The 26,925-nt window shown below is 38.6% G+C and overlaps 1 protein-coding gene across 2 annotated transcripts in view; it reads right to left on the bottom strand.

Annotated features, from left to right (window-relative positions):
- The window catches only part of GALNTL6 (polypeptide N-acetylgalactosaminyltransferase like 6), a 1,644,699-nt gene that overhangs the window by 86,193 nt on the left and 1,531,581 nt on the right, over window positions 1–26,925 (bottom strand). For both annotated transcript variants that reach the window (XM_056802912.1, XM_007496117.3), the window contains one exon: window positions 25,475–25,582. In XM_056802912.1, the coding sequence (XP_056658890.1) occupies window positions 25,475–25,582 (108 nt within the window). The remainder of the gene's footprint in view (window positions 1–25,474; window positions 25,583–26,925) is intronic.

Genomic DNA, 26,925 nt, shown 5'->3' with positions numbered 1-26,925 from the left:
CTATATCTGCCTCTGAATAATGGAAATACTAAAAGTGATTAAATAGAACTTTGGCCACAATAATTTGTCAATAGCAGCTACTATTAAATCTGGGACTATAGGGTTGTGTTTAGATTTAACTGGAAGAGATCTCCAAGGTCATTTATTCTCAAGCTCCCGTGTCGGTATACCTGTATCATTTCTTATGCTTTCCCCTCCTAAACCTATATGTGACCAGTAGTTTCTCAGGCCATCATCCCTGTGCTGATTTAACTTTCCTTCCTTCCCAACCTTTACCCTATAACTAAGCAGTTCAACTCCATACTAGGCTCTCCACTTGCATCTCTTGCCCCTTCTGTCCTTATGCCAGATTAATGTCTCCACACTGGATCAATCTCAATTCGCTTTCTCTGATCCAGCTCAGATGTTGCTGAACAGAGATGTAACAAGTCGCAACCAAGAGGAGTGGGTATACTACAAATTTATATCATTTAACAACAACCGAGTCCTCAGAGCAGTAAGGAAAAGCTTTCATTGTTTAAAATGTATAACAGGGGACAGCTGGGTTGTTCAGTGAATTGAGAGCCAGGTCCAGAGATGGGAGGTCCTGGGTTCAAATCTGGCCTCAGACACTTCCTCACTGAGTGACCCCCATTGTCTAGCCCTTATAGTTCTTCTGCCTTGGAACCAATATACAATATTGATTCCAAGATGAAAGGTCAGTTTAAAAAAATAAAATAAAATGTATAACAAAAACCTTTATTACCATTGGCTCACTTGTTAACCAACCCTGGTAATCTCAAAATTTAATATAATAATAATTGTGAGTGCAAAATAATGCCATTATTGGCAATTTATGATTTTGTAATAAAGCCATCAATTACCATTCACCCCTAAGATGCAAGATCAGATGAAGGGTAGATTCTTTCTGGACATTGTAGAAGGCTATTTCTGCCCTCCAAACAAATCTCTTCTCTTCTCAAGCCATTCCTGTTAATAAATTCCCTCTTCTTTTAATTCCAAACCTCTCTGACACAATCCCTCATTCTCTACCCTTCTCCAGCCTCTGATAATGAGGTGGCTCTCCTCCATGCCAAATGCAACCCCTCAGTATTTTTCCTTCATTTCCTGTGTCTTCTAGCAGATCCTCACAGGCATCCTTTCTTTATTTTTTAATCTCGACCTCTCTCCTCTCTCCTTTCCTGCTGCATTGAAATGTGCCCAGGTTTTTTCCTACTCTTCACTAGAGCCTAGCATCCCTGAAAGCAAAATTCTCTTACTCTTCTCTCTTGGAAAAACAATGTCTATACTTGCTACATCTTCTTCTTCTTCTAACCATTTGCCAGTGAAACTTTTTCTTTCAAAGTTACATTATTATTTCTTAATTGCCAGCTCTGATGTTCTTATGAGAAAAAATTCAGTTCTTGAATTTGTTTCTGTTTCTTGAATTCTGTCAAATGAAAATTTCTGTTCTGATCTAATCTGTTCTGATTACCTTCTTCTGGACACTCTGCTCTTTCTCCTGATTCTCCTACTTCTTTTCAGTCTTCTTTGCTGGCTCATTATCCATAACACATTACCTAATTGTGTCCCAGGCCTTCCTCTTTTCTCTCTCTCTCCATACTCCCTCTGTGACCTCATCAGTCCCCAAGAATTCAATGATCTCTTTGCAGATAATTCCCATATCTCTCCGTCTGTCAGTCTGTCCATCTATCCATCCATTCATCTCCATTCTCTTTCTTTAATTACAGTTTTATACAAAGTCAAGTTACCAAGCATTTAAGTTCCTACTATGTGCCAGGTATGGTGCTAAGTGATAGAGATATGAAGATAGGCAAAATACTATCCCTGTTCACAAGGAGCTCCCAATTAAATGAGGGAGATCACGCATAAATAGCTATGCACGAATTGGACATACATAAGTAAATTGGAATGATTCTTAGAGGCATTAGTCAATTGCCCAATGGACATTTCAAACTGGATATACCAGAAGCATTTGATGCTCATCAGGTCTTAACTAGAATTATCTCTCCATCTAAACTTTCCTTCTACCAAGCTCTGTCTGTGGAAGGCTCTACCCACTAGTAAGTATTCTAACGACTTTGGCATTATTCTCCTCACTCTTCCTTGTTCCCCACAACCAGTGGTTTGCTCACTGTCATCCTTTCTACCTCAGATGACCTTCCTCTCTACTCACACTGACATCATCTCAGTTTATGCCTTCATCACCTCTCACAGAGAGAGACCTGATTGGTCCTCCTGCCTTTCACCACTCTGATTTATCCCTGGCATAGCACCAAGGTGATTTTACTAAATCACAGAGCTATGTCTTTTTTTTTTTAACCCTTATCTTCCATCTTAGACTCAAAAGAAGTATTGGTTCCAAGGCAGAGGAGTGATAAAAGCAGGGCAATTTGGGTTAAGTGACTAGCCCAGGGTCACACAGCTAGGAAGCATATATCATTTTCCCGATAGATAAATATCATCTCTATTATCTCTAAGACAAAATGCAAACTTCTGTGTTCATTTTCCCAGTCCCATAGGGTGTTAAATGATCTGACTAGTGCTACACATATGGTTATTTTAAGAGCAGAGGTTCTTAACCTTATTTGTGCCCCTTTGGCAGTCTGAGGAAGCCTCTGGATCCCTTCTCAGTATCACATTTTTATATTCATGAAACAAGTACAAAGGAAACTAATTATATTGAATTACAGATATAAAAATATTTTTAAAATGTACAGATCCCAGGTTAAGGCAATAGGGGATAAGTGATTTGCCCAGGGTTACACAGTTATCTGAGGCCAGATTTGAACCCAGACTCTCCTGTCCCTAGGTCTTGCCCTCTATCCACTGAGCCACCTAACTGCCCCTTCTGCTTGGGTTTTAAGGATACAGGAAAGGTAAGAACTTAACAGAAAGTTGTCAAATTATCTTGTATTGGCTTATTTGTGTGACTGCATTGCTCTTTTCTCCCTTCCCCAATAAAGTAGAATGTTTGTTCCTTGAAGGCAAAGATTATTTTCATTTTGTCTTTATAACCTACCACTTGAAGGAATACAGAAGAGAAGGTAAAAAGAATTGAGATAGTGCCTACTATGTGCCAGCGACTGTACTAAGCCCTTTTTGTGCATCTCATTTGATCCTTACAACACTGCAAGTTAGGTACTATAATAAACCTCAATTTTACAATTGAGGAAACTGAGTCAGATAGCATTTAAGTGACTTTCTCCAGGGCGTGCAGCTAGTAAATGTCTGAGGTCAGATTTGAACTTAGGTCTTCCTGACTCTAGATCCAAAAATCTATCTACTGTGGCTTCATTTGCCTCCATCAGGTTCAGTGTTTTATACATAGTAGGTGTTTAATAAATGCTTGTCAAATGGAACTGAATTGAATTTAAAAGTATTTATTCTGTTTGTATTCCCAGTCCATGAGTGGTCCCTGAAACTTCATCCGACTTCAGGCTCTGTTCATGTATTATAGGATCAGAGTTCCATAAAGGGAATTTTGAGGTCACTCCTTTTTTTTAGCCAAGGAAGCCGAGGCCCAGGATCTGATCATACGTGCCCCAGTTCTCATAGGTAGGGAGTGGGCAGCAGGCTAGAGCCAGGATTCAAACAGAAGTCCAGTGAGGGCATTTAGCATTCTTTCCATGACTGGCCCGGACCCCCCAGACAAAGCAGCCACGCACCGAGGGCCTCCAATCGCCACCTCCCTCTTTCTCCCACAGATAAGCAGCTTTGATAACCAGAGCATCACTTTCCTTCTAAACATGAACATTCTCCAGGTGTACGAATTAGTCTTTTCCTGGGAACATGAACTCTGGTTTTGAGGATGTGAACGTGTCTGCCATGACTGATGAGTCTGGTTGTAGCCCCAAAGAGAAATATACAGAACCTGAAACTGCCTCTTTTCCTTTGCTAATTACTTTTTGCCAACAGTATTTTAGGCCCTGCTGTTCAATTGTCACAAAAACACCATTTCTGCTCATAGTCTCTCAATGCACTATTGGGGGTGTTGATCCTTTCCGCTGGCCGTGTGGGAGTCCAATTCATTTGAATGATTTGTACCATTCCATCTCTGTGGCAGGTTTCTATTTCTGGGTGCTTGGCGTAATCATTTCCCATGAACTATCCTGACCCCAATCCACATGGCTGGCTAATGTCAATATTAAACTATAGTATTACAGTAGGCTCCATAATAGGTTTCTGTTTCTACACACACACACACGCACGCAACACATACACACGTGCGCGTTTTGTTAGCAGTTTGGCAGTCACTAGCAAAGCCAATCTTACATAGAAACAGGTTCTTCTCTGTCCCGCTTTCTCCGTCAGCCAGCAATCACATTGCCATCCAATTGCTTTTCACCCCTTTGTTCCTTTTCTGGTTCAAATGTATTTCTCCAGCCATTCTCAAGATTAAAGAAACAGCAATGGCTTTTTGGCCCCCATCAGGAAAACTCTTACTGCTAATAGCATCTTGGATTATGCTGTGTGAGAGAAACTCTTTGGGAAATCCTGGAGATTCTCAACTATTCCCTTTTACCTTGCCTTTTATCGTTGAACTAAGGACTCCCTTTTGGTGTTAGTGTGAAGCCTTTGGCATAAGGAGAGAGGAACACTCGCTCCTAAAAAGAGATTTTTTTTGGGCAGGAAACTTCCCCTCCTTTCTTCCCAAAGACTGGATGCCATTTTCAGGCTCCTGACATCCTTAGATTTAGGGGTGGAACTTTCTTTGATTAGGCAGACTGTATAAATGGAGATTTTGAACTTTTGACTTCATTCTCCAGAAGTCCTTGGTATTTCCCAGAATTCCCTATAATCCCTCCTCCGTCTCCATGGTATTTAACTGGCAGTAATGCCTCCCCGACTCTCTTTTTTTGCATGATGTAGCATCAGCGGTGATGGTGGTAAGGTGGGGAAAATTTGAAAATGGCTAACCAGCCATGGGCATGTGATTTTTATTTTGTATCCTTTTTATTCCTTGATTTCTAATGATCATTTAATAAACCTCATAAACTATAATATTTTTATTATTAGAGATATAATTTTAGATTTTACAAGACCAACTATATATTTTGGTTCTTTCTCATCAATCAGCATCATGTATCTTTTAGGCGTGAATGAAGAGCTTAATATAGCCTTCAATTCAGGAGAAATAAAGGAACTGTCCATAAATATTGTAGCAGCTTACACTAGGTCAGGGGGTCAACATGAAGTCTGGAAACATTTATAAAATCAGTATTTCAATATAATCTGCTTTTTTGTAAGAATAATAATGATAACACTATTGTTTAGTCCTTCAATCTTGTTAGGCTCTTTGTGACCTCATTTGGGGTTTTCTTGGTAAAGATACTGGAACAGTTTGCCATTTCCTTCTCCAGCACATTTTACAGATGAGGAATGGAGGTCAACAAGGTTAAGTGACTTGCCCAGGCTCAAACAGCTAGTCAGTGCCTGAGACTAGGTTTGAACTCAGGAAGATGAGTCTCACTGACTGTGGGCCAGGAGTTCTATCCACTTTTGCCATGTAGCTGCCCTGTAATAATAATAAGCAATGTGGGGGCAGCTGGGTAGCTCAGTGGATTGAGAACCAGGCCTAGAGACAGGAGGTCCTAGGTTCAAATCTGGCCTCAGCCACTTCCTAGCTGTGTGACCCTGGGCAAGTCACTTGACCCCCATTGCCTAGCCCTTACCACTCTTCTGCCTTAAAACCAATACACAGTATTGACTCCAAGACGGAAGGTAAGGGTTTAAAAAAAATAATAATAATAAGCAATGTTTACATGGTGCTTTCTGTTTGCAAAGTGATGTACATATTTTATTTGTTGAATTTAAAAACATTCTGAGAAGGGATCCATAGATATCAGATTGCCAAAGGGGTCCATGACACACAAGAAGTTAAGAACCGTATCTAAGATGATCATTTCCATTTTCTAGCAAGTGGTTAATTACAAGGCTATTTAAAAAAATAGATTTCCATGTTTTCTATACTTTGTAATATAATCTAATAAATTCAATAAAGATTTTTTCAGACCCTAAGATGTGCAAGGAACTTTGTTAGACTCTGGGATTTATAAAGCCAAAATGAAAAAAATAGCCCCTTACAAAGAATCTTCCAATTTAAGATTACTTAGGGTTGTACTATTTGAACCTCTTAAGATATTATGGGTTCATGTTGTCATTTTGGCAAATGGCCTTTAGAGGGGAAAATAAATTATTCAGGTAGCACCGCCTGATGGATGATGCCCTAGACTTGGAGTCAAGAGGTCTTGGGTTCAAATCCTGCCTCACATACTTACTAGTGATATGACCTTGGGCAAATGAATTGAACTCTCTGGGTCTTTGTTTTATTATAGTTAAAGAAGCTGGACTTGATGGTTTTTACATTTCTGATTGCAACAGAGAAACTAGGCCTGCCTAGAAAATGGAAATGTACATTTTAAAGCACAGTTTTTCAATTTGTTATGAATGTCACTTACAAGTAGTTAGGAGTAATGCATCCTGTATTATTTTGGCAGCAAGTTATTTTTACCTCATTATCAGTGATATTTAAAAAATAAAAATAAATGTTTGAATACTTGAAAAAAAACCTTCTAGCTAAGGAAGTTATCTCAGACCTTAGAAATCATTTAATTTACTTCCTTTATTATTAACTCTGGGGAAAATGAAGCCTAGAGGGTTATTATTAATGGATAGCTGATTTCCTCAAATGAATTTCTAACAGTACTGATTACATCCCATCTATTCCTTCTCAACTTGCAGTTCTCTTGTCCATGTTGTTGTCATCAAATCATTTTTCAGTCATGTCCAACTCCATTTGGGGTTTTCTTGGAAAAGATACTTTTGCCATTTCCTTCTCAAATTATTTTATAGGTGAGGAAACTAAGGCAAATAGGATGAAGTCACTTGCCCAGGGTCATGCATCTAGGAAGTGTGTGAAGCCAAATTTTAACCCAGGATGATGAGTCTTTCTGGATTCCAGCCTCAGTGCTCTATCCATTGTGCAATCTTGCTGCCCAAGTTCTTTTGCCCATGGCCTCTCCTAAATCCTTTGTAGGATGTTTACTCAACATAGATGGGAACTTCCTAGAAAACTAGAGATTTCTTGACAGTACAAGGTTACAAATGGAACATATGCCCCATTGATTGGCTTTCCTTTGTTTACCTACTTGGTCCTTCTTTCAGCCAGGTAGGTCTTGAAAGGAGAGTCCACATTTCTTGTAATCAGTACATCTCAGCTATTTTTAGTAGATTTTTTCAATATCCAGAATGGAAATTAAAAAAAAGAAATGTGGAGAATAGAGAAACACAAATCATTAGTCTACAGTTTTCCTATAAAATTTCACTTCAAAAAGTGTTTTCTGAGTTGAGTGCCAAAAATGTACAGATACAACCAAGCTGTTATTTATTTTCTAACTATTCCTTGGCTTGTGAAACAGAAATTGGATCTGTCTTTTACATCTCAAATGGCATAATAACAAAAATATCAAAACAAACAAACAAAAAACCCCCCAGAAAACAAAAAAGGAAATTAAGCCACAATCTACAATTTCAGTTTGAAATAAAATTTTTGCCATAAAAAATGCTATAAGAACGTGAGGAAATTTGATATCATGGCCCTTAAGGCCCATTTTGTCTATTCAGACATCTCTTAGTAAGAAGGTAATTCTAAAGACACCCAGGTCCTCACTGTGGTAGTCAGATGACAGCCATAAGGGCATTGGAAACAATGGTCACAGAATGCTTTGTATATTAGCTTTGTTGAATTGTTTTTGTTTTTGTGACTTGGCTGCTAGGTGGTACCAGAATGCAAAGAGCTATGGGTCTAAAGACCTGAGTCCAGATAAGATCTCAGACATTCACTACTATATGACACTGGGTAACTCATTAAACCATGTTTGTCTGAGTTTTTTATTCTGTAAAATGAGCTAGAGAAAGAAATAGCAAACCATGCCAGTATTTTTTGCCAAGAAAACCCTAAATGGGGTCATGAAGAGTTGGATGCAACTGAAAATAGCTGAACAACAAAATGGAATAATGCTCCAAAGGATAACAATATAAAGTCCCACATTGGGGAATTACCAAAAATAAATGGAAACTGTATTATAGAATTACTTGCATAAATTCTACTTTTGGAGCAACTATCATCCCCCTAATACTTTAAGGTTTTTATCACAAAGGTTCTATGAAATAGAGAGTGAAGGGATGATTTTCCTTCCACGAGGAACATAAGGATCAGAGAGTTTAGTTGACTTGACTATGGTCACATAGTTAGTGTTTGCTAAAAATGAGGATGGTTTTCAGGAAGATGGACCATTAACGTGTTTAGGTTGTCTTGCTACACCTCTTTATGACTGTGTCAGACTACTGTGCTTCACTAAAACTTTATTTTTCTCTCATATGAAATAAAGGATGAAATATTCAGCCCTCATTTAAAAGACCCAACTGAGTAGTTGTCGTTAGTCTAGTCTGTGGGTGTATAAACTCCTTATGTTATACTATCTTGCCTACTAAATGAATTCTCTTGAAGATGATAACATAAAGATGATGCTTAATAATGAAATCCCAATAGCATACAAATCCTCGCTGCAACTTTACAAAATCTGCTAGCAGAACATTTTCCTCTAATACAAAATACTTTTGTACCCCTCTTTCCATTCAGCAGTCTTTGTGGGCCCCCATGGAATACTGAATTGCTATTGGCATACTTTGAAAATTGCCTAAATCAGTCCTGAAAAGTAAGCACGTACAAACTCTGCTTTGTACACTGGAAAGCACCAAAGAGTTGGAATGTGTTTCCATCCATTTTGCCAGATAATTGACCCAAAAGTCATGGCTGAAACTCATAAGAAGAGAGAACACACTTGAAACAATTAAAGGAATCAGCAAAAAAAGATTCCAAGACTTCCCAAGGGAGCAAAAAATGTCTTCAGCAATATTTTTTCATGTAGGACAAATACCGAAACAACACAAACTTAGTGACTGTTTCTGGATTTTGAAATAGATCACAAAATTTCTAATATTTATGGATGTGTGAATTTGTCAGTGTGGGACAACTTCTGGTGTGGTAACACCTCCTCCCTCTTTGAAGATTGCAACCCATCCCTGACTTAGTAGATGGGAGATGAAAAGGAGTTAAGTGACTCACCTATCCTAACATATCTAGTTAATCATCAGGGGCAGTATTTGAACCCAGGTCATTGATTTGTTTGTTTGCTGGGCTTTAAACTCAACATGTTTCCTACCATGAGCATCTAGGTGGTAGTGCAGATAGAGCATTGACCTGGAGTCAGGAAGACTTGAATTCAAATATGCTCTCAGACATTTACTAGCTTTGTGATCCTGGGCAAATCATTCAGTCTGTTTGCCTCAGTTTTCTCAACTGTGAAATGAACTGGAGAAGGAAATGGCAAACCACTCCAGTATCTTTGTCAAGAAAACCCCAAATGGGGTCATAAAGAGTCAGAGCTGACAGCACAACAACAATAAGTTGGGTTTGAAGTTACATAGCCCTGCTGAGTTGATCTATCATGGAGGAATACTTTAGATGCACTATCCCAGTTGTATTTTACATTAATATATTTCCATTTAACACCATGACTAGAGCTGTTACATCCAATAGTTATCTAGTGTTGCTTTTTAATTTTCAGCTTGCTTCTAGTGCCTGTGTTTTGGGTGAAATCATTTATTAATCTATTGTTAGGTTCATGGGCTTCACACTTTTTTTCATGTGGAACATAACAAATCTGTAGGCTGTGATTTGTCACAGAAGGTAAATACACGGATTTTTTTTTGTGACAGGGGTAGGGCTTTGGGAAGCAAGGACAGGACAAGAAGATGGTTGACTAATATGTATAGGTTGTTTTGCCACCTCTTCTTTGTGTGACCTTGGCAGACTGCTAAACTTCTCAAAAACTTTATTTTTTTTATGGGTAAAATAAAGATAAAAGACCCAGATTTCATATAAAAGACCCAACCATGTAGTTCTTGGTAGTCTAGTCTATCTGGTATTGAACTGCATTTCAGTTGCCTGGGAGACATCCCATCTTCCATGAATTTTTTGGATGTATTCTGCAAGGCTTCATACAAGGTGGTCAGCCAGAAAGAGCCTAAGGCATCTAGCACAGATCAGTTTCTTTATCTTCTCCAACTATCAATGCTTTCATAGGACCATAGATTTAAAGTAGGAGTGAATGAAAAGAAATCTATTAAGGTCTTGTCATGTGCCATTATGTTAAGTGCTATGCATGCAAATCAAAAATAGCTGAGAAAGTTCCTGCTCTGAAGGACCTTGCACTCTTTATTGAGAGAAATCAATCATAGATGGAGAGTTATCCTTCGAGGTAGAGAGTATAGTCTGGGGATCTTTAGGCTACATTGGCTGGTCAAATGGCATTTTTTTAAGGATCTGAAGAATATATAATAAGCAGGACATACAATAAGACCCAGAGGGCCTTAAGGCACTGGGACGACCATAGGAATCATTCAGACCAACCCTCTCATTTTACAGCTAAAGAAACTGAGACCTTGTTTGGTAGGGAGAGAAGGATGTTGGATTTGGCTTCAGAGGTTCTGGATTCAGTCCTAGCTCTGCCTCTAGTTACCTGCATGACCTTAGGAAAATCATTTACCTTGACTGGGATATAATCTTTTCATCTATAAAATGAGAGAGTTAAACTCTCAGGTTCATTCAATTCTAAATCTCTGATCTCATAATCTTAAAGGCTTGTGCAAACTCACTCAGAGACTAAATTTCCCTGCTGACTTCCCTCCTGTGCCTCATTCCTGGTGGTGTCCAAGACTGATTCTTTCAAAGGCCATCATAGAGGGTCAGCTGAGTAGCTCGGCGGGTGGAGCTCTAGACCTGGAGACCTCAGAACACTTCCTAGCTGTGTAACCATAGGCAAGTTTCTCGTTGCCTATGTTCTTGCTATTTTTCTGCCTTGGAACTGAAAAGTATACAGTCGAAGACAGAAAGTAAAGGTTTCAAAGAAACAAAAGAAACAACGTTCATGGTAGGGTGGAGGGGGGTACCATTTTAAAGCAGGAACAGGACTTGGACTTCTTTCTTCTTTCTTTCTTTCTTTCTTTCTTTCTTTCTTTCTTTCTTTTCTTTCTTTCTTTCTTTCTTTCTTTCTTTCTTTCTTTCTTTCTTTCTTTCTTTCTTTCTTCCTTTCTTCCTTTCTTCCTTTCTTCCTTCCTTCCTTCCTTCCTTCCTTCCTTCCTTCCTTCCTTCCTTCCTTCCTTCCTTCCTTCCTTCCTTCCTTCCTTCCTTCCTTCCTTCCTTCCTTCCTTCCTTCCTTCCTTCCTTCCTTTCTCTCTCTCTCTCTCTTCCTTCCTTCCTTCCTTCCTTTCTCTCTCTCTCTCTCTCTCTCTCTCTCTCTTCCTTCCTTCCTTCCTTCCTTCCTTCCTTTCTTTCTTTCTCATCTTTCTTTCTTTCTTTCTTTCTTTCTTTCTTTCTTTCTTTCTTTCTTTCTTTCTTTCTTTCTTTCTTTCTTTCTTTCTTTCTTTCTTCCTTCCTTCCTTCCTTCCTTCCTTCCTTCCTTCCTTCCTTCCTTCCTTCCTTCCTTCCTTCCTTCCTTCCTTCCTTCCTTCCTTCCTTCCTTCCTTCCTTCCTTCCTTCCTTCCTTCTTGCTTCCCTTCCTTCCTTCCTTCCTTTCCTTTTTTCTCTTTCTCCCCCCCCCCCCCTGCAGTGCTTAGCCTGGTCCATGATAGACCTTTAATAAATGCTTGTTGATTTGACTTGAACTCATCCTCCTATTTTCACTACTCAATGGATGACCTTTAATCACACAATAAAATTATCATTGCCTCTGAGGGAGTATGCCTTGAAGTATAATGGCATAATTTTAGGAGGATTTTGATTTTCTGGGATGAATTTTTTTTTCTTCATGAAAAAGTGCTATTAATGCTCCGAGACATGAACAAGGGAAAAGAGACAAGCTCACACAGGCATAAACCAGCAGTGGGATCAATTTAGCAATTACCACCAAGGTTGCAGGTCCTTCTACCCAGTTCTTTATAAGAGGAAACAGGGGCCCTCAAGCCATTACTGTTTTTTCAAAAGGAGGGCTTAAAGCTGGCCATTTAAATAGGACACATCCACAGGGAAGTGTTTATCATTGCCCGCTTCCTCAGGGTGGAAACTGATGATGGTCCCCCATGTCTGGGAGCTGAATGATAGTTTCCAATAAAAAGCTTTACTGCTCTCAATGAAGGCTGGCCCATACGCCTGCTGGCAGCACAGGCTGCCTCGAGGTTGTCTCAGCCTAGCTTTCCTTTGCCAAGCAGCTTTATGAGACACAACTGATTTACAATCATTCAGGGGGAAAAGGTCAATATGGTAGAGTGTGGATTCCTCATTCATCATCATGCTTTATGGCCTTGAAGGCTATTTTATTTTTGGATGGCAAGCTCGTTGCTTTGGCTCAGTTAACCCTCTTCCTTGATTGACAGGTGCTTTTTTGACAGGTTCCAGAATGGCATGGGCCAGATATTGAATTCTCCCTCTTCTACAGTATTGAGACAAACACTGGGAAATGACCACTTCATTAAGCAGGCCAAGCTCTATTCCGGCTTGAAAGTAGCCTCCCCTCCGTACCCAACTCCAGGTCAGTGTTAAGTGTCTGTGACGGTCTTTGAAAGAATGAGCCTCGGATGCCACCAGGGATGGGACACAGGAGGCAGGTCAGCAGTGGGAGTTTCTAACAAGGCATTTCTCAGTGGCTAAAGGGAAGTCAAGCAACCTTTTCTCTGGCAAACCAGAGTTTACCTCCAAGCCCAAGTACCTGTGGGCCCCAGGGAGCTCTCCAGGACAAGGAATTGCTTCCAAGAAACAATATGGTAATATTGAAAATGAACAGAGGAGGCCTTTCAGTCTTGCAGGCCATGCTGATCTGAATGCAATCTATTGGACTAGATTCATTTTTTTAACCCAGAAAGAGCTGAAACAACTTCAGCAGCTGGGAAACTTGGCCTTCATCTCAACTTCATTTCTCCTTATTTCCTGGATTTTGAGATAGATAAAAGGAACCTTACAAATCATCTGGTCCAACTGCCTCCTTTTGCAGATGAGGAGTCCAGAGGAGGGGAAATGACTTGTGAACAAGTGGTAGGAATAGGCTTTGGACCCAGATCCTTGAACTTTTTTTTTTTCAGGCTTTTCATCCATGACACGACTGACTTTTCTGAACATTGTCCCCTTCTCCTCATATTATCTTTATTCAAAAGCAGCTAGGTTACACAAGGGATAGAATGGCAGGACTGGAGTTGGGAAGACTTCAAATCTGGCCTCAGATATTTACTTGTTTCATGACCCTGAGCAAGTCACTTAATCCTGCTTGCCTCAGTTTCCTAATCTATGAAATTAATAGGAGAAGAAAGTGACATACTACTCCAATATCTTTGTCAAGAAAATCCCAAGTGGCATGATGAAGAGTTGGAAAAATGACTGACCAACAAAAAAGGAAAGCATAAGCAATTCCTTGGAGCAAATATACTCAGTTCTTCCCAAATACAAATTTCTATAAAAATTTAACAAAGTGGAACTCGAGTGGAGAGAAAGATGGTTATAGATTTTCTTTCAGGGTTTCTCTCTGATTTCCTTTAGGTATAGTCTTCTACCTTGTTTTTCATTCTTGAATTGGACTAATCCTGTCACCTTCCTTTCCCCAAACAGAATGTATCCCAGGACTCTGCCTTGCCTTCTTCATCTTTTGGAAATATTTTCCTTTGACTAAGAGAAAGAAGTAGGAGGGGCAGGGAGAAAGACAGAGAAAGAGGGGAGGAAGAGGGAGAGAGATGGAAGAGGAGGAAGAGGGGAGGGAGAGAGAGAGAGAGAGAGAGAGAGAGAGAGAGAGAGAGAGAGAGAGAGAGAGAGCAAGGAAGAGAAGAGAAGAGAAGAGAAGAGAAGAGAAGAGAAGAGAAGAGAAGAGAAGAGAAGAGAAGAGAAGAGAAGAGAGAGAAAATTCTAACATTCTGCTCTGGGCCCAGGACTGCCTTTTTCTCTATCTGAGGTCGAATTGTGTGTTTCCTGGCACATCATCTGGGATACAGAGAAGTGGAGAAAGCCATTCCTTTCCTTAAGGCAGAATCACAGAATTTCATGCAGCAGGATATATGTCTTTCTTCTCCCTTCTGCCCTTTAACTATATTTCTCTCTGTCTCTTCCCTTCCTCCCTGATGTAGCCTTGTGTCATGAAAAAGAAAATGAACAGAATAAGTTTACCTCTGTCCCTAAGGGAGGGATGTCTTGATACTTCTTCAGATCATAGACACATTGAGTACTAGAAGGGACAGTGAGACTATTAAGTTCAACTCAATTTCATAGAGAAAGAAACTGAGGTACACAGAGGTTAAATGACTCCCCCAGGGCACATAGATACAACAAGTGCTGAGGCAGGATTTTAACTTAGATCTTCCTCATTCCCAGGTTAGTGTTATGTTACTATACCAACTTTGGACCTGGTACATAGTAAATGCTTGCTGACTGACTGACCTGCAGATATTCTTACTTCTGGTATACCACTAGAAAATTTAAACATTTTTATATACACATGTCCTCTTAATTCTTTGCTAAAAATGGGAACTACAAGGAAAAGCAATTAGGACTTTTGCATTCAAAAGTGGCTCATTATGACTTAGGAGAGAGCTGGAAAGCAAGACCTACTTGATGGAGTAGCATGTCAGAAAATAGACACCCCTAATGACCATCATCCAAATAGCTCAGCTTTCTGATAGTCCCCCTCTCTCTTTCTGTCCCTCTTTCTCTCCTTCTTTCTTTTCTCTCTCTGTCTCTGTCTCTGTCTCTGTCTCTGTCTCTGTCTCTCTCTCCCTCCCTCCCTCCCTCCCTCCCTCCCTGCCTCCCTCCCTTCCTCCCTTCCTCCCTCCCTCCCTTCCTTCCTTCCTTCCTTCCTTCCTTCCTTCCTTCCTTCCTTCCTTCCTTCCTTCCTTCCTTCCTTCCTTCCTTCCTTCCTTCCTTCCTTCCTTCCTTCCTTCCTTCCTTCCTTCCTTCCTTCCTTCCTTCCTTCCTTCCTTCCTTCCTTCCTTCCTTCCTTCCTTCCTTCCTTCCTTCCTTCTTCACTCTCCTCTCTGGCTCTGTCTCCCGCCCCCCTCCGCCTCGCCTTCTGTCTCAGAATAATTACTAAGCATCAGTTCCAAGGCAGAAGAGCAGTAATGACCAGGTAAGGAGGGTTAAGTGTTTGCCCAGGATCACAAAGCTAGGAAGTTGACAGGAGTCATATTTGAACCCAGGAGCTCCTGTCTTCAGGCCTGGTACTCTATTCACTGAGCCACCTAGCTGCCCCACTGTTTTCTTTCAAAATATCTCTTTCATTACATATCATGTATTATAATCATCTTCTAGCCAGTCTGCTGGTCTCCAATATTTCCATTGTGCAATCAGTCCTAGGAGTTGCTGTCAAATGGATCTCCCTAATATGTTACTTTAACGTAGATACATACATAGAACTCAGAGGGATTTCAGCGTTCATCTAAAGCAACATCCTCATTGACAAGGGAGTGAGAGTCTAGGTTTCTGCCATTAAAACTTTTTTTTTTTACTTAAGCCCTCACCTTCCATCTTGGAGTCAATACTTTGTATTGGCTCCAAGGCAGAAGAGCAGTAAGGGCTAGGCAATGGGGGTCAAGTGACTTGCCCAGGGTCACACAGCTGGGAAGTATCTGAGGCCAGATTTGAACCTAGGACCTCCCGTCTTTAGGCCTGGCTCTCCATCCATTGAGGTCCAGCTGCCCCCACTGCCATTAAAACTTATTGGCAGAAGAAGCTAAACTTCCAGCCTCCTTACAAGTTCTCTTTTCACTACATTATGCCTTTCCTCTGCCTCCAACCCTTCAATGGCTCCCCAGTGAAGGAAGTCCAAATCTCTTTGTCTTGCATAGAAGACACTCCACAATCTGTTCCCAAGCTATCCATTCTCCATTCCCCAGTAGGAACATTCCATTCCTTTTGTCTCTCACTGTTTTTCCTTTGTGCTTTATTCTCTTTGATTTCGATTTCGTTGGTTTGTTCCATTGTCCTGGCAGGAAAGAGCCTCCCATACTCTCTACCAATCCAAATCCATCCTTTCCTGGAAAGCTCATCTTTTCCTTGACATCTTCCTTTTTAACCATAGCCTGCCATTCTGTCTCCTGCAGATTACTCCAGATGATGAGCTAGTAAGAACCACTGAAAGCTGGGAATAGTCAGGAAGATCTGGATTTGAATCTTGCCCCAGACATTTACTAGCTATGTGATTTTTGGTAAAATTAAGTGACTTCTGGAAAGTCATTGAGCTAGTGAGTCACTTAAATCTCCTTGACCTTTAGTTTCCTATATTTAAAAATAAGGGAATTAGACTCATCTTGCAATATCCCTTCCAGCTCTAAGTCAAAGATCCCATGATTCTTCTCATTTGGCACTTACCATTCACTGCCTTGCAAATACTCAGAAGGCTTTTTTTTTTTTTTGAGGGAGGTATCTTGGTCAGTAATTGCTTCGGTATACAACACCCCTCACGAGGAAACTACCAATACAGACCAGTTCCCTTTCTGCAATTTATCATCTTAGACAGTTACCTCTGGGGGCACTGAAAGGCTAAGTGATTTGCTCAGAAAGCAAAGCCAGCATATAGTAAATAACAGAATTTGAATCTAGGTCTTGCTAACTCCAAGGCCAGACTTCTACCTATTACACTCTGCTTCTTTTCTCATTATTTCTTAGGGGAGCTACACTTCAATTGATTTAAGATTCTCTCCAGAAATTAAGGAAGTCTCGGTCCCCAGTTCCTTCATATGCAAAATATTCTGGATTTAATAGAGTAAAAAACAAACAAAAAATTAAAAGGAAAAATTAAAACTATTTGATATCCTATAATAAGCGCTGTCCAATTATTAAGCCATTTATATGCTGATTGAGCCACGGAATTCAATATGGCCCCAGTTCTTAACTGAAGTTCTGCTGGTTGGATACTTTGACCTCTGCTGACACCTCCAGCTTACATGGGCCAGAGCACCAATCTCCACTGGTATGGTCAGTTGCACACGGCTCACTGCCCTTTTTTGGCATTGCTGCTCCTGTGAGATCTGTTTGTTTCACTGCTCTCAGTTGACCCAGCCATTTTCCTGGAATGGTGCCTCTTTCACCTGAGCTGCCCCTGCCAGCTAGGTCACAGATTTGGCTCACAGAAGTGGTTAACTGCTAGCAGAGACACCTTCTGGCCTAGTGCCTTTATCCCATTATCCAGAACTTTCTACAGTTCCTTCCATACACACTTGCTCTTAACTAGAAGTCTGGGAATTCCCTGCTTGACCTTCCCCCAGTCTACACCTCTAGGGTAACATTCCTTTATCCACATTATGGATAAACATGTTAAACAACCCAGAATAACTTCTTTCTTAATGGACAACTTATTTATTTTATTTATATAAATTTTTTATTTATAATTTATAAATGTATAACATTTTATACAATTTAAAATTCATTATATTATATATTATAAAATTTAAAGTTTATAAAATTATAAATATAAAATAATCATAATTTTTTATTTCTTTAAATAAATAGAATTTATTTAGCCTCTGTTGCTAGTCTAAAGGTGATATATACTTGTGTATCTCTGTTTGAGCCGATAGCTTTATTTATACAAGGATTCGACAAGAGGTCCTTCCTATTCCTTCATTTTTGAGTCTCAGTTGATGTATTTTAAGCAATTTTTTACACAAGTCCTCAGGAGGAGGGAACCTGCTCTCGGTTCTCTTAGCAGAAGTCATGATTTCCATCCCCCTGGTACTGAAGTTAGTGTATAAGGAGAATGGAAGCTCCTTAAGGCTAGGAGATGCTTGTCTTTAAAATGCTTTGCACTTAGTAGGCAATCACTCAGTGCTTATGGATTGAAGATTATCCCATGTCACTGATGCTTGCATTTAGAACATTACGGATGCTGCTACTGCCAACATTGACTTGAACCAATTTTGCAAATGTACTTGCCTCACAATTTCAGGGTTTGATGAGAGATAACAGGGCCCAGTAGATGAAGTGTTGGTCTTGGAGTCAGGAAAAACTAGATTTAAATCATGCCTCCTACATTTATCAGCTGTGTAACCAGAGGCAAGTCAGCTAGCCTTTCTTGGTGTCAGTTCCTTATTTATAAATGAGAATGTATAATATCCCTTCCAACTTTAAAATCATGATTCTATAATCTCTTTCTTTGTTGGTAGATTATTATTATTTTATTTAGTCATTTTTTTCAGTCATATCTGACACTGTGACTCCATTTGGGCTTTTATAAGTAAAGGTAGCAGAGTGGTCTGCCATTTTCCTTTTCTAGCTCATTTTACAGATGAAGAAACTGAGGCCATCAGGGTTAGGTGACTTTCCTAGGGTCACATAGCTAGTGTCTGAGGCTAAATTTGAACTCTGACTCCAGGCCCAGGGCTTTATCCATTGTGCCACCTAGTTTATTAAGCCACTGTGCTTAATAACTGTTTATTGATTGATGCATAAACCATTTTAATGCTTCATTATTTATTGCCTTCTATTGATTTCCAATCATTTCAATCTTGCTTTCCCAAATAGACCCTAGGAAAGCTCTTCTATTTTTACTGCATTCCCATGCTACCTAATATAGTTAATAGATGTTCCATAAATAATTTCTGAATTGAAATGTTTATTACCATTATGCCTCCTTAGGGATGGTGGATGAGTTACTTGTTTGTGTTTTCAAAATAAGCATATTTTAATCCTTTTTTAAAAATATAGATGGCAATGGATAAAGTTTCTAACTTAAAATCAAGAAGATTTGAGTTTGAATACTGCTTTGATATTTACTAGTTTTGTGACTCTGGGCAAATCACTTTAATATCTGTCTCAATTTTTCTATCTGCAAAATGGGTATAATAATAGCATCTACCTGTCAGGGTTGTTATGAAGCTCAAATAGAGATCATTATGTAAAGTACTTGGCCAATCTTAAATCTCCTCATAGCTGCTGGCAAATAATAACATAAACATAACTCCTCAGCCAATTCTTTACAGTTTATAAAGGTGTTTTACTTATATTATCTTATTTGATACTCACAGTATAACTGTGGGAAGGATTGCCATGTATTTATTATTCCCACTACCAGAATCTGGAAGGGCTACAGAATTTGAGTTTGAAGGGAGTTTAGAACCCTCTCAGTTCAACACATATTATAATTAAAATTCCCTTTTCAGCATCCTTGATCCAACCTCATGCTTGAAGATCTCTAGTTCTGGTCCACTTAGTACAATGATCAGACAGTCATTGCTACCTAAAACAAAAATAAACAATTGAAGCAACCTGCTTCATTAAAATTGCCTTTATGCCCCAGCAGTGGATGCTGGATGGTCTCTGAGGTTGCTTGGGGACTTTTTTAAGGGGGACTTAAAAGGAGACCAAGATGGTGACCTCCTTGTTTTTCTGGACCTCCCTCCCTTAGCCTTGCTTACCTGTTCCACTTACTTAAATTTTGATTTTTCCCATCACCCTTGAGGTAGTACTTCATTCTATATCTATTTAAGAAATTGATCTTTTTCTTTTTTCCCCTTAGTTTAATCTTTATTTTTTGACAGCTCTCATGTTTGGGAGGATTTATTTCAAGTAGATATATGTCTCTTTGTAGTTTTCCTTTTGGTCCTAGTTCTGCCTTCCAGGACCAAATTTAAGGAGTCTAATTCTCCTCCCCTATGATAGCCCTTCAAATACTTGAAGACAGATCTCATTCTCTACTGAGTCATCCTTTTTGTGTTTCTTAGATAAAGAAACTAAGATCCAGAGATATGAAACAATTTGCCTCTGGGATTAACTTGATAAATGGCAGTCTAGGGATTTGAAGGTAGCTTGTCTGATGAAGGCTCTTTTTCTTTATAAAAGTTAGTACAAAATCATCTTGCCAAATATTTATATAAAGCTATGGCTTCTTCATTTCCTGGCACAAATGGACAGAGCCTGACTACACAAAGTCAGCCAGGGGATGGGGTCCTGGATTTGTGGCTTTTCTAAAGACGTCCTATCATGTTTAAGGCTTGAATAATGATGTAGACTATTGCAAGGAAGTCAAAAAGAAAAATCTCTTAAAATATCACTATCATTTTTCATTTTAATATACTTTTTATTAAAAAAGATTCATGCTTCATAAAGTATTCCCTAGAGCGACAGGTGAGCTTCAATATTTATGATTCTCTGATTGCTTTAGCATTTTTGAAAATAAAAATGAGCCCCCAAGTAAAATTTAAATGGAAAAGATTAAAATTCAGGATTATGGACTTTTTTCCATTTGAATAAATACTGACTTTTTGCCTGGGAGTTAGATTGTCAGCCCTAATTTCTTGTCACTTGATGGTGTTTGAAAAGTTGCTAATTCCTCCCTCAAGAATAATAATAAAACATTTAAATTTCTTAAAAATCAACCATTCTAGATGAGCACTGTCCCAAACCTCTGTAGTTAGAACCACAGGATGTCTCATAGTACATTGCAGGGTCTAGAACCATACCTCACAGTTTTGGTACCTTGCAAATGCATCACTTTGGCTAAAATGGGAATGAGATGAGAGTGTTCATGGAGTGGCCCATACTTTGAGTCTTAGGAAACTCACTTAAACTTTAAAAGTAGAAGAGATTACCATCTGACTTCCATTGGAACAGGAAATTCCTTACTGGGAAATCTGTACCATTGAGTCACAATTCTAATCTTTATATACCTCTTCTTCTCTCCTTTCCCACCCAAAGCTATCTCAGTGATTTCCTTTTGTGTTGAGTTGTTTTCTTTGCTAGTTGTGGTATTTGCGTGCAATACAACATTCTGGATATTGCTAATAAGTGAAGCATTTTTTCTGTTAGAGGAATATTATAACTTCTAACCTTGTAGCATTTATTATGTTATTATATCAAAATAATTATTATTATATCAAAACAATAATAACCAAAAAAGCTGTAACATTACACCTTAGAATAATGTCACTGACCAAGTATCAAAAGGTTGGCAACCCTACCCATATTAATGAATTCCTTAGCATGAATTCTAAATGATTCAGTGAAGGAGCATCATTGATACAGCTTAAAAAAAAAAGGTAAATATCAGGAACAACCCTCTCACAAAGAGGTGAATCAGAAAAAATATCTATGAGAATTTTATGATTAAATTCATCTTGGAAAAATTTGTGGTTCCAATGATTATCTAAAATGTACCAAATTGGGGGCAGCTGGGTGGTTCAGTGGATTGAGAGCCAGACCCAGAGACAAGAGGTTCTGGGTTCAAATGTGGCCTCAGACACTTCTTAGATGTGTGACCATGGGCAAGCCACTTGACCTCCATTGCCTCGCCCTACTACTCTTCTTTCTTAGAACCAATACATAGTATTGATTCTCAGATGGAAGGTAAGGGTTTAAAAAAATAAAATGCACAAATTTTTTCTACTCCAATAATTTTGATCATTAAGTGGATGAAGAATGTAGATGATGATATTAGATGAGTAGTACATTGAATTAACCAATTAGTGCCTAAATCTTGTGTAGTTCAAACAAAGAGATGCTGAGTGAGGCTCAGAAGTGAAGAGGAAAAGAGTAGTTTAGAACATAACTGGGAAATTGCAGTGATTTCAAACTGCTTCTTGGTATAAAAGTCCATATCTTTTTAAACAACAATAATATTTCAATGATGCTATATGGCTATGAATTGTCAGATACAATGGCCTAAGAAGAATACAAATTTTGGGAAACCTAAAGGAGAATGGTGAGATGTTTGGTGGATGTAAAGAGACTGCAGCATAGTTCCACCAATGACAGGCTCAGAAGAAGAGATATGCAAGACATAATATAACTGAGTTAGAGCTGGAAGCAGGAATTTAACTCAGAGAACTTCAGTGACTTTCTCCAAAGTAGTAAAGAATTAGTATCTGAGCCAGGATATGAACCCACGTCCTCTGATTCCAAATCCAGCATTCTTTTGATATATGACCTGCATCACCAAAGACACACAAGTAAGAGGATGGAGGCCATTTGTACAGTAAGGATGAGGGACAAGAGATGGACAGTCAGGGATATATTGGTATCCATTAGATATAAAAAAGCTACCTTACCTAATTGGCTTCAGTTTCTTCATTGGTAAAATAAGGGATCAGGATTAAATGCTCTTTTATGTCCATTATATATCTAGATTCATGATCTTGGGAAATGGAGAGGAATAAGGGGAGTATGTTGGGTAGAATCTCTTTGGAGAATTTATAGAAAGGTATGGATAAGAATTCTGTAAGATGAGAATGTTTGGTTGGGCTGATGATGGGACTGTTCCCATTGATGAATTCATGGATCTATTAGGTATTTCAGGATATTTGCATTTTCTACCATTTTACATGGGGCAGCTGTGAGGTGGTGCCATATTACACAGAGTGCTGAACCTGGAGTCAAAAAGACCTAAGCAAATCCAGCCTCAGGTACATAATAACTGGGTGTCTGGCCAAGTCACTTAACCCTGTTTGCTTCAGTTTCCTTATCTGTAAAATGAAGAAGAGAAATGACAAATCATTCCAATATCTTTTACCAAGAAAATCCAAAACAGGGTCATAAAGTCATAAACAAGGTCAGTCATACAACTGAAAACAACTGAACAACAAAAAATCATTTTATGCAAAATAATTGAAAAGTTAAATATTAGAATTTAATTATTGGAATTATTATGGAAACTTTACATAGAAGGGAACTTTTAAATCATCTAGTCCATACTTTCTCATTTTACAGATGAGAAGGCAGGTGTAGGGTGGTAAAGTGACCTCCTTTGAATATTTAATGGGTATCAGAAAAGCACTAAGACTGTCTTCAGGGAGGAGATGTAACTTGTTGAAGGTTATGCAGTGAATCTAGGAGAGAATATGGATAAGAAGCCAGATCTGACTCTCAATCCATGTTCTTTTCATATTTAAGGCTGTCTCCCTCCAATCTAGAGTCAGTTTTAAAACAAACAGAAATGACTCTTAATTGGGATTCCTGATAGATATCATGATTTAGAATTAGAATTATAAGGATGATATTAGAAATTAAGTCTTTTTATATTAGTTTAGAGATAAGAAGTGAAGAAGCTGGTTTGAGAAAGAATTGGAGTTGCAAACAGCTGACACAGAGTGTCAGTTTAAAATCTAATGGTTTTTCTGTGTTAGTTGGTCTCTGACAGTTGGCAGAGTCAGATTCTCTCTGAGGGCTTGGATGAGGTGACATCTTTTGTCACACACTCTCTCTGAAGGTTTGGAAGAGGTAACATCTTTTCTTTCTGTCTCTCTCCTGAGGTAGAAGGAAAGGAGGGAAAGACCTGAGGGAGCCAAGTGTTTTCTTTTTCCAACACTAGTGACTAGGGCTAACAAATTGCTGTTTTTATAAATTAGTTTATATCTGAAAAGACCAAAGAAAGACCTGGTCTGAGTCTGCTAAGGCTCAGAGTCCTAACTTGGTTCTTGCTGAGACTCAGCCAGCTAACTTTTGTCATTTTTATAACTTGGAGACAAAGTTAAGAATTATAAGGAAAATAGTGTTAGTTTATTTAGAATAATAAAATAATAAAAATTTGGGTTAGTCAGATCAGGAAAGATCAGTGTAACCTATGGAAACAGGAGAACCAGGGAGTTTTATTTGGGTAGAGTTAGAATCCCTTAGAGTTATAAATCCTTTCTATCCTTATATTTTCAATACATATTTTATTTTTTATAACAAGAGTCTCCTTAGTGCCCTTGCACCTGTCCCTGAAGAGAAGTTCATTTATGAGCTTCACTTCACTTATAAAAACTGAAAATACTTTGTAAGCACAGCAAGCAGAGTATCAAAATCAGTTTATAACCAATAATTAATACATTGCTTTATTATTTTTATAGTTTGCCTTTTATTTTTACAGAAGGGACCTTAGAAATTTATCTAAAACAACCGTCTCATTTTGCTGCTGCTATTACCCCTACTACTACCACTACTACCATCACCACCACTACTACTACTACTACTGGCATTAATATAGTGCCTACTGCACAGTAGGTATTTTGCTAACTAAATGTTTTGCAAATATTATCTCATTTGATCCTTACCACAACCCTAGGAAGTAGGTATTGTTATAATTTCCATTATATAATTGAGAAAACTGAGGCAAATAAAGATTAAATGAGTTGCCCCAAATCACACAATTATTAAGTATATGAAGTCAGATTTCAACTCATGTCTCTTTCACACCAAGCTCCTATTCTATGTACTGTACCACTTAGCTTCCTTATAAGTGAGGAAGTGGTGAGACCAAGATTATATAATAAAAGTGACAGATTCAGAATTTGAACCTAGGATCTCTCATTAGAAATCCAGGAGACTCTGTAGGGCAAGTGAGAGGCTATCCCTTTAATTAAAAAAATTAGATTAAGAGTCAGTAAAGATTTCCCTCTGTGGTCCAGGCTGGGGTTTGGGTCTTCAGATAAGGGTATCTCATCAACTTGATGATGTCCAAACTATGGTCCTAGGTGGTTCCTTTGTGAAAGCAGGGAAAGGCAAGGGAACCCAGGGTGCTGGTGTCTGTGATGCTAGAATGAAATGCTCTTAGAAGCTACAGGAAGAGGCTACCTGAATCCACAGAAGCCTTTATTATAGGGTCCCAGGAGAGAGATACCTATGGAATGAATTTGTGATCCTGGATCTGGATTAAGAGCAGAAGCCAATAAATGACAACATCAGAGTCAAATCATGATTGCCCCCCTCCTTAGTTTGAATGCTAAAAGTCCTTAAACATTGCTTGTCTTCAAAAGGAACCCAAATGAATTAATTTCCTGATACTATCACACCTGAACTGTAGTAAGAATATGTTACGTTGGAATGAAATACAGTCATAATCAGTTGGAAGGGCATCTGGGAAGGTATTCAGGGGGACAATCAAAAGAATGTGAGAGTCTTAGGGATGGGGGAAGGTCATAATTATTGTGATCCCAGCTATGACATTTAAAATTCTTTCTCTATTTGTACACCATTCCCATACCCAAGAAACCAAGGGCATATGCTTTTGAGGTGAGAAAAACAGTTCATTAAAGTCAGTATAAAAACAGATCCTTAGTACAAGCCCGTTAGAAAAGGAAGGGCGACATGTCAGAGAATATGATATCAAAGAAAAGATTTCATTCAGGGCTAGTACCAAGGCAACACCATGGATTTTTGGGGTGTCCTGTTGACCTTTTTTTAGGAGGGACCTTTTCTGTCTCCCAACCCCGACTTTCTGCTTATTATGTGTATCATTCTTTAGGGTTTTACCCTTAGTTACTGGTTTACTAATGTATTAGATGATATTAGGATGCTATCTGATCAAGTTGCCCATGGTTAAAAGGAATTCCTAAATCCTATAAAGCCTTAATAGTCAAAGGAATAATGGAATGACAGAAAAAAAGGTTGATATTTATAATGAGAGGATGTGATACTACATTTCCCTTATATTTCAATCCAAAACTGTTCTGGAACCCAGTTACTCACTCTTGCCAAGCTGGTCCCAGATGGAACTTTATAAGGGACGTACTTCCTGTAGATATGACCAACTCTAGAACATGGAACGTCAAACATTCCTCCTCCACACATCCAAACCTAAGGCGGGGAAACAAAACAAAAAACACCCAGAAGATAACAATGAATTTCAGAAGGGAAGATGGCCAATAAGAAATAGGATTTATGAAAAATCCAAAAGCATTCTGTCTCTACAACTACCATCACTTTTGTGATTCATGTTTACTTGGAAGAAGGAAATAAGGTTTTGACACTAGATCCTGCAAGTACTGAAAAAGTAGCAGTACCATGTTAAAATTCCCAATACAACAGGTTATAAAATGCTATCTAAATTTTCCCCTCACATACTGGGATTTTGTTGTGATGAAAACCATTTAAAATAATAACAAAATAGCTATTGTTTTTGTATATTCATAATATCATGCAATCATCACTCAAACTTTAAGATGATCTGAATTCTTTGTTGTACTGGAATCTGTTATAATGAATGCCCAGTAAAGTCACGTTATGTTTATATTATATTCTATGACTAGGAAAATATTTTCACATTCATATTTTCATTTCCTCATCATGATAACCTCATGTGAGGTAGGAAATGCAAATATTACTCTTTCATAAACGGAGGCTCAGAGACTTTTCCAGGGTAACACAACCAGGATAAATCAGGGTGGAGACTTGAATCCAGGTCTTTTAACTCCAAATCCAGTGTTCTTTTCTCTAAACTAAGCTACTGAATGAACTACTGGGAGTTAACAGTTTTTTGTTCATGCAGAGATTCTTGTGGTAATGGTATTTATTATAACAGAATTCAAAGTAATAGCATCAGTATTATAATTGCTCACTTGGAATTATAATCTTATGTGAAAATAGAGAAATTCTAGAATAGATTGTGGAAATAAATAGCACAAATGAGCACATTAATACTTAACGTGGTATGTTCAGATGCATTTCATTTCACAGTAAATACAGCACTTTGGGGGGTTGAAATATATCTTCTTTCAACTTACTCACTTCTATATCTCTACTACTAACTGTCTCATCCTGGAACTGGCTTTAACACCTTGGACTTCTTTGCCCTGGAACACTCAAAGAAGATCCTCCACAAGGCTCCTTTAGCCATCAGTGAGTTCCTCTAAGAACCTCCATTTTGTGAAGGGGTTCAGATTTTCCTGTCTTCATTCTTCTGGCTCTGTTCCTGATTTTCTCATTTTCAAAAATCATTCCTCTCTTCCTTCCCCTTTCAGGTCTCTTTTATATGTTATCTTTCTTCTTTAGCAATTAATCTTTTGGAGGGCAGGGACTACTTTTCATTTTACTTATATTTGTATCGCCAATGTTTGGTACACAGTAAGTGTTTAACAAATCCTTCCTTCCTTCCTTCCTTCCTTCCTTCCTTCCTTCCTTCCTTCCTTCCTTCCTTCCTT

This window comes from Monodelphis domestica, chromosome 6, assembly GCF_027887165.1.
Source record: "Monodelphis domestica isolate mMonDom1 chromosome 6, mMonDom1.pri, whole genome shotgun sequence".
In the NCBI taxonomy this organism is placed as follows: domain Eukaryota; kingdom Metazoa; phylum Chordata; class Mammalia; order Didelphimorphia; family Didelphidae; genus Monodelphis; species Monodelphis domestica.
Note: the sequence above shows the minus strand (reverse complement) of the source record. Positions and strands in the feature narration are given on the sequence as shown.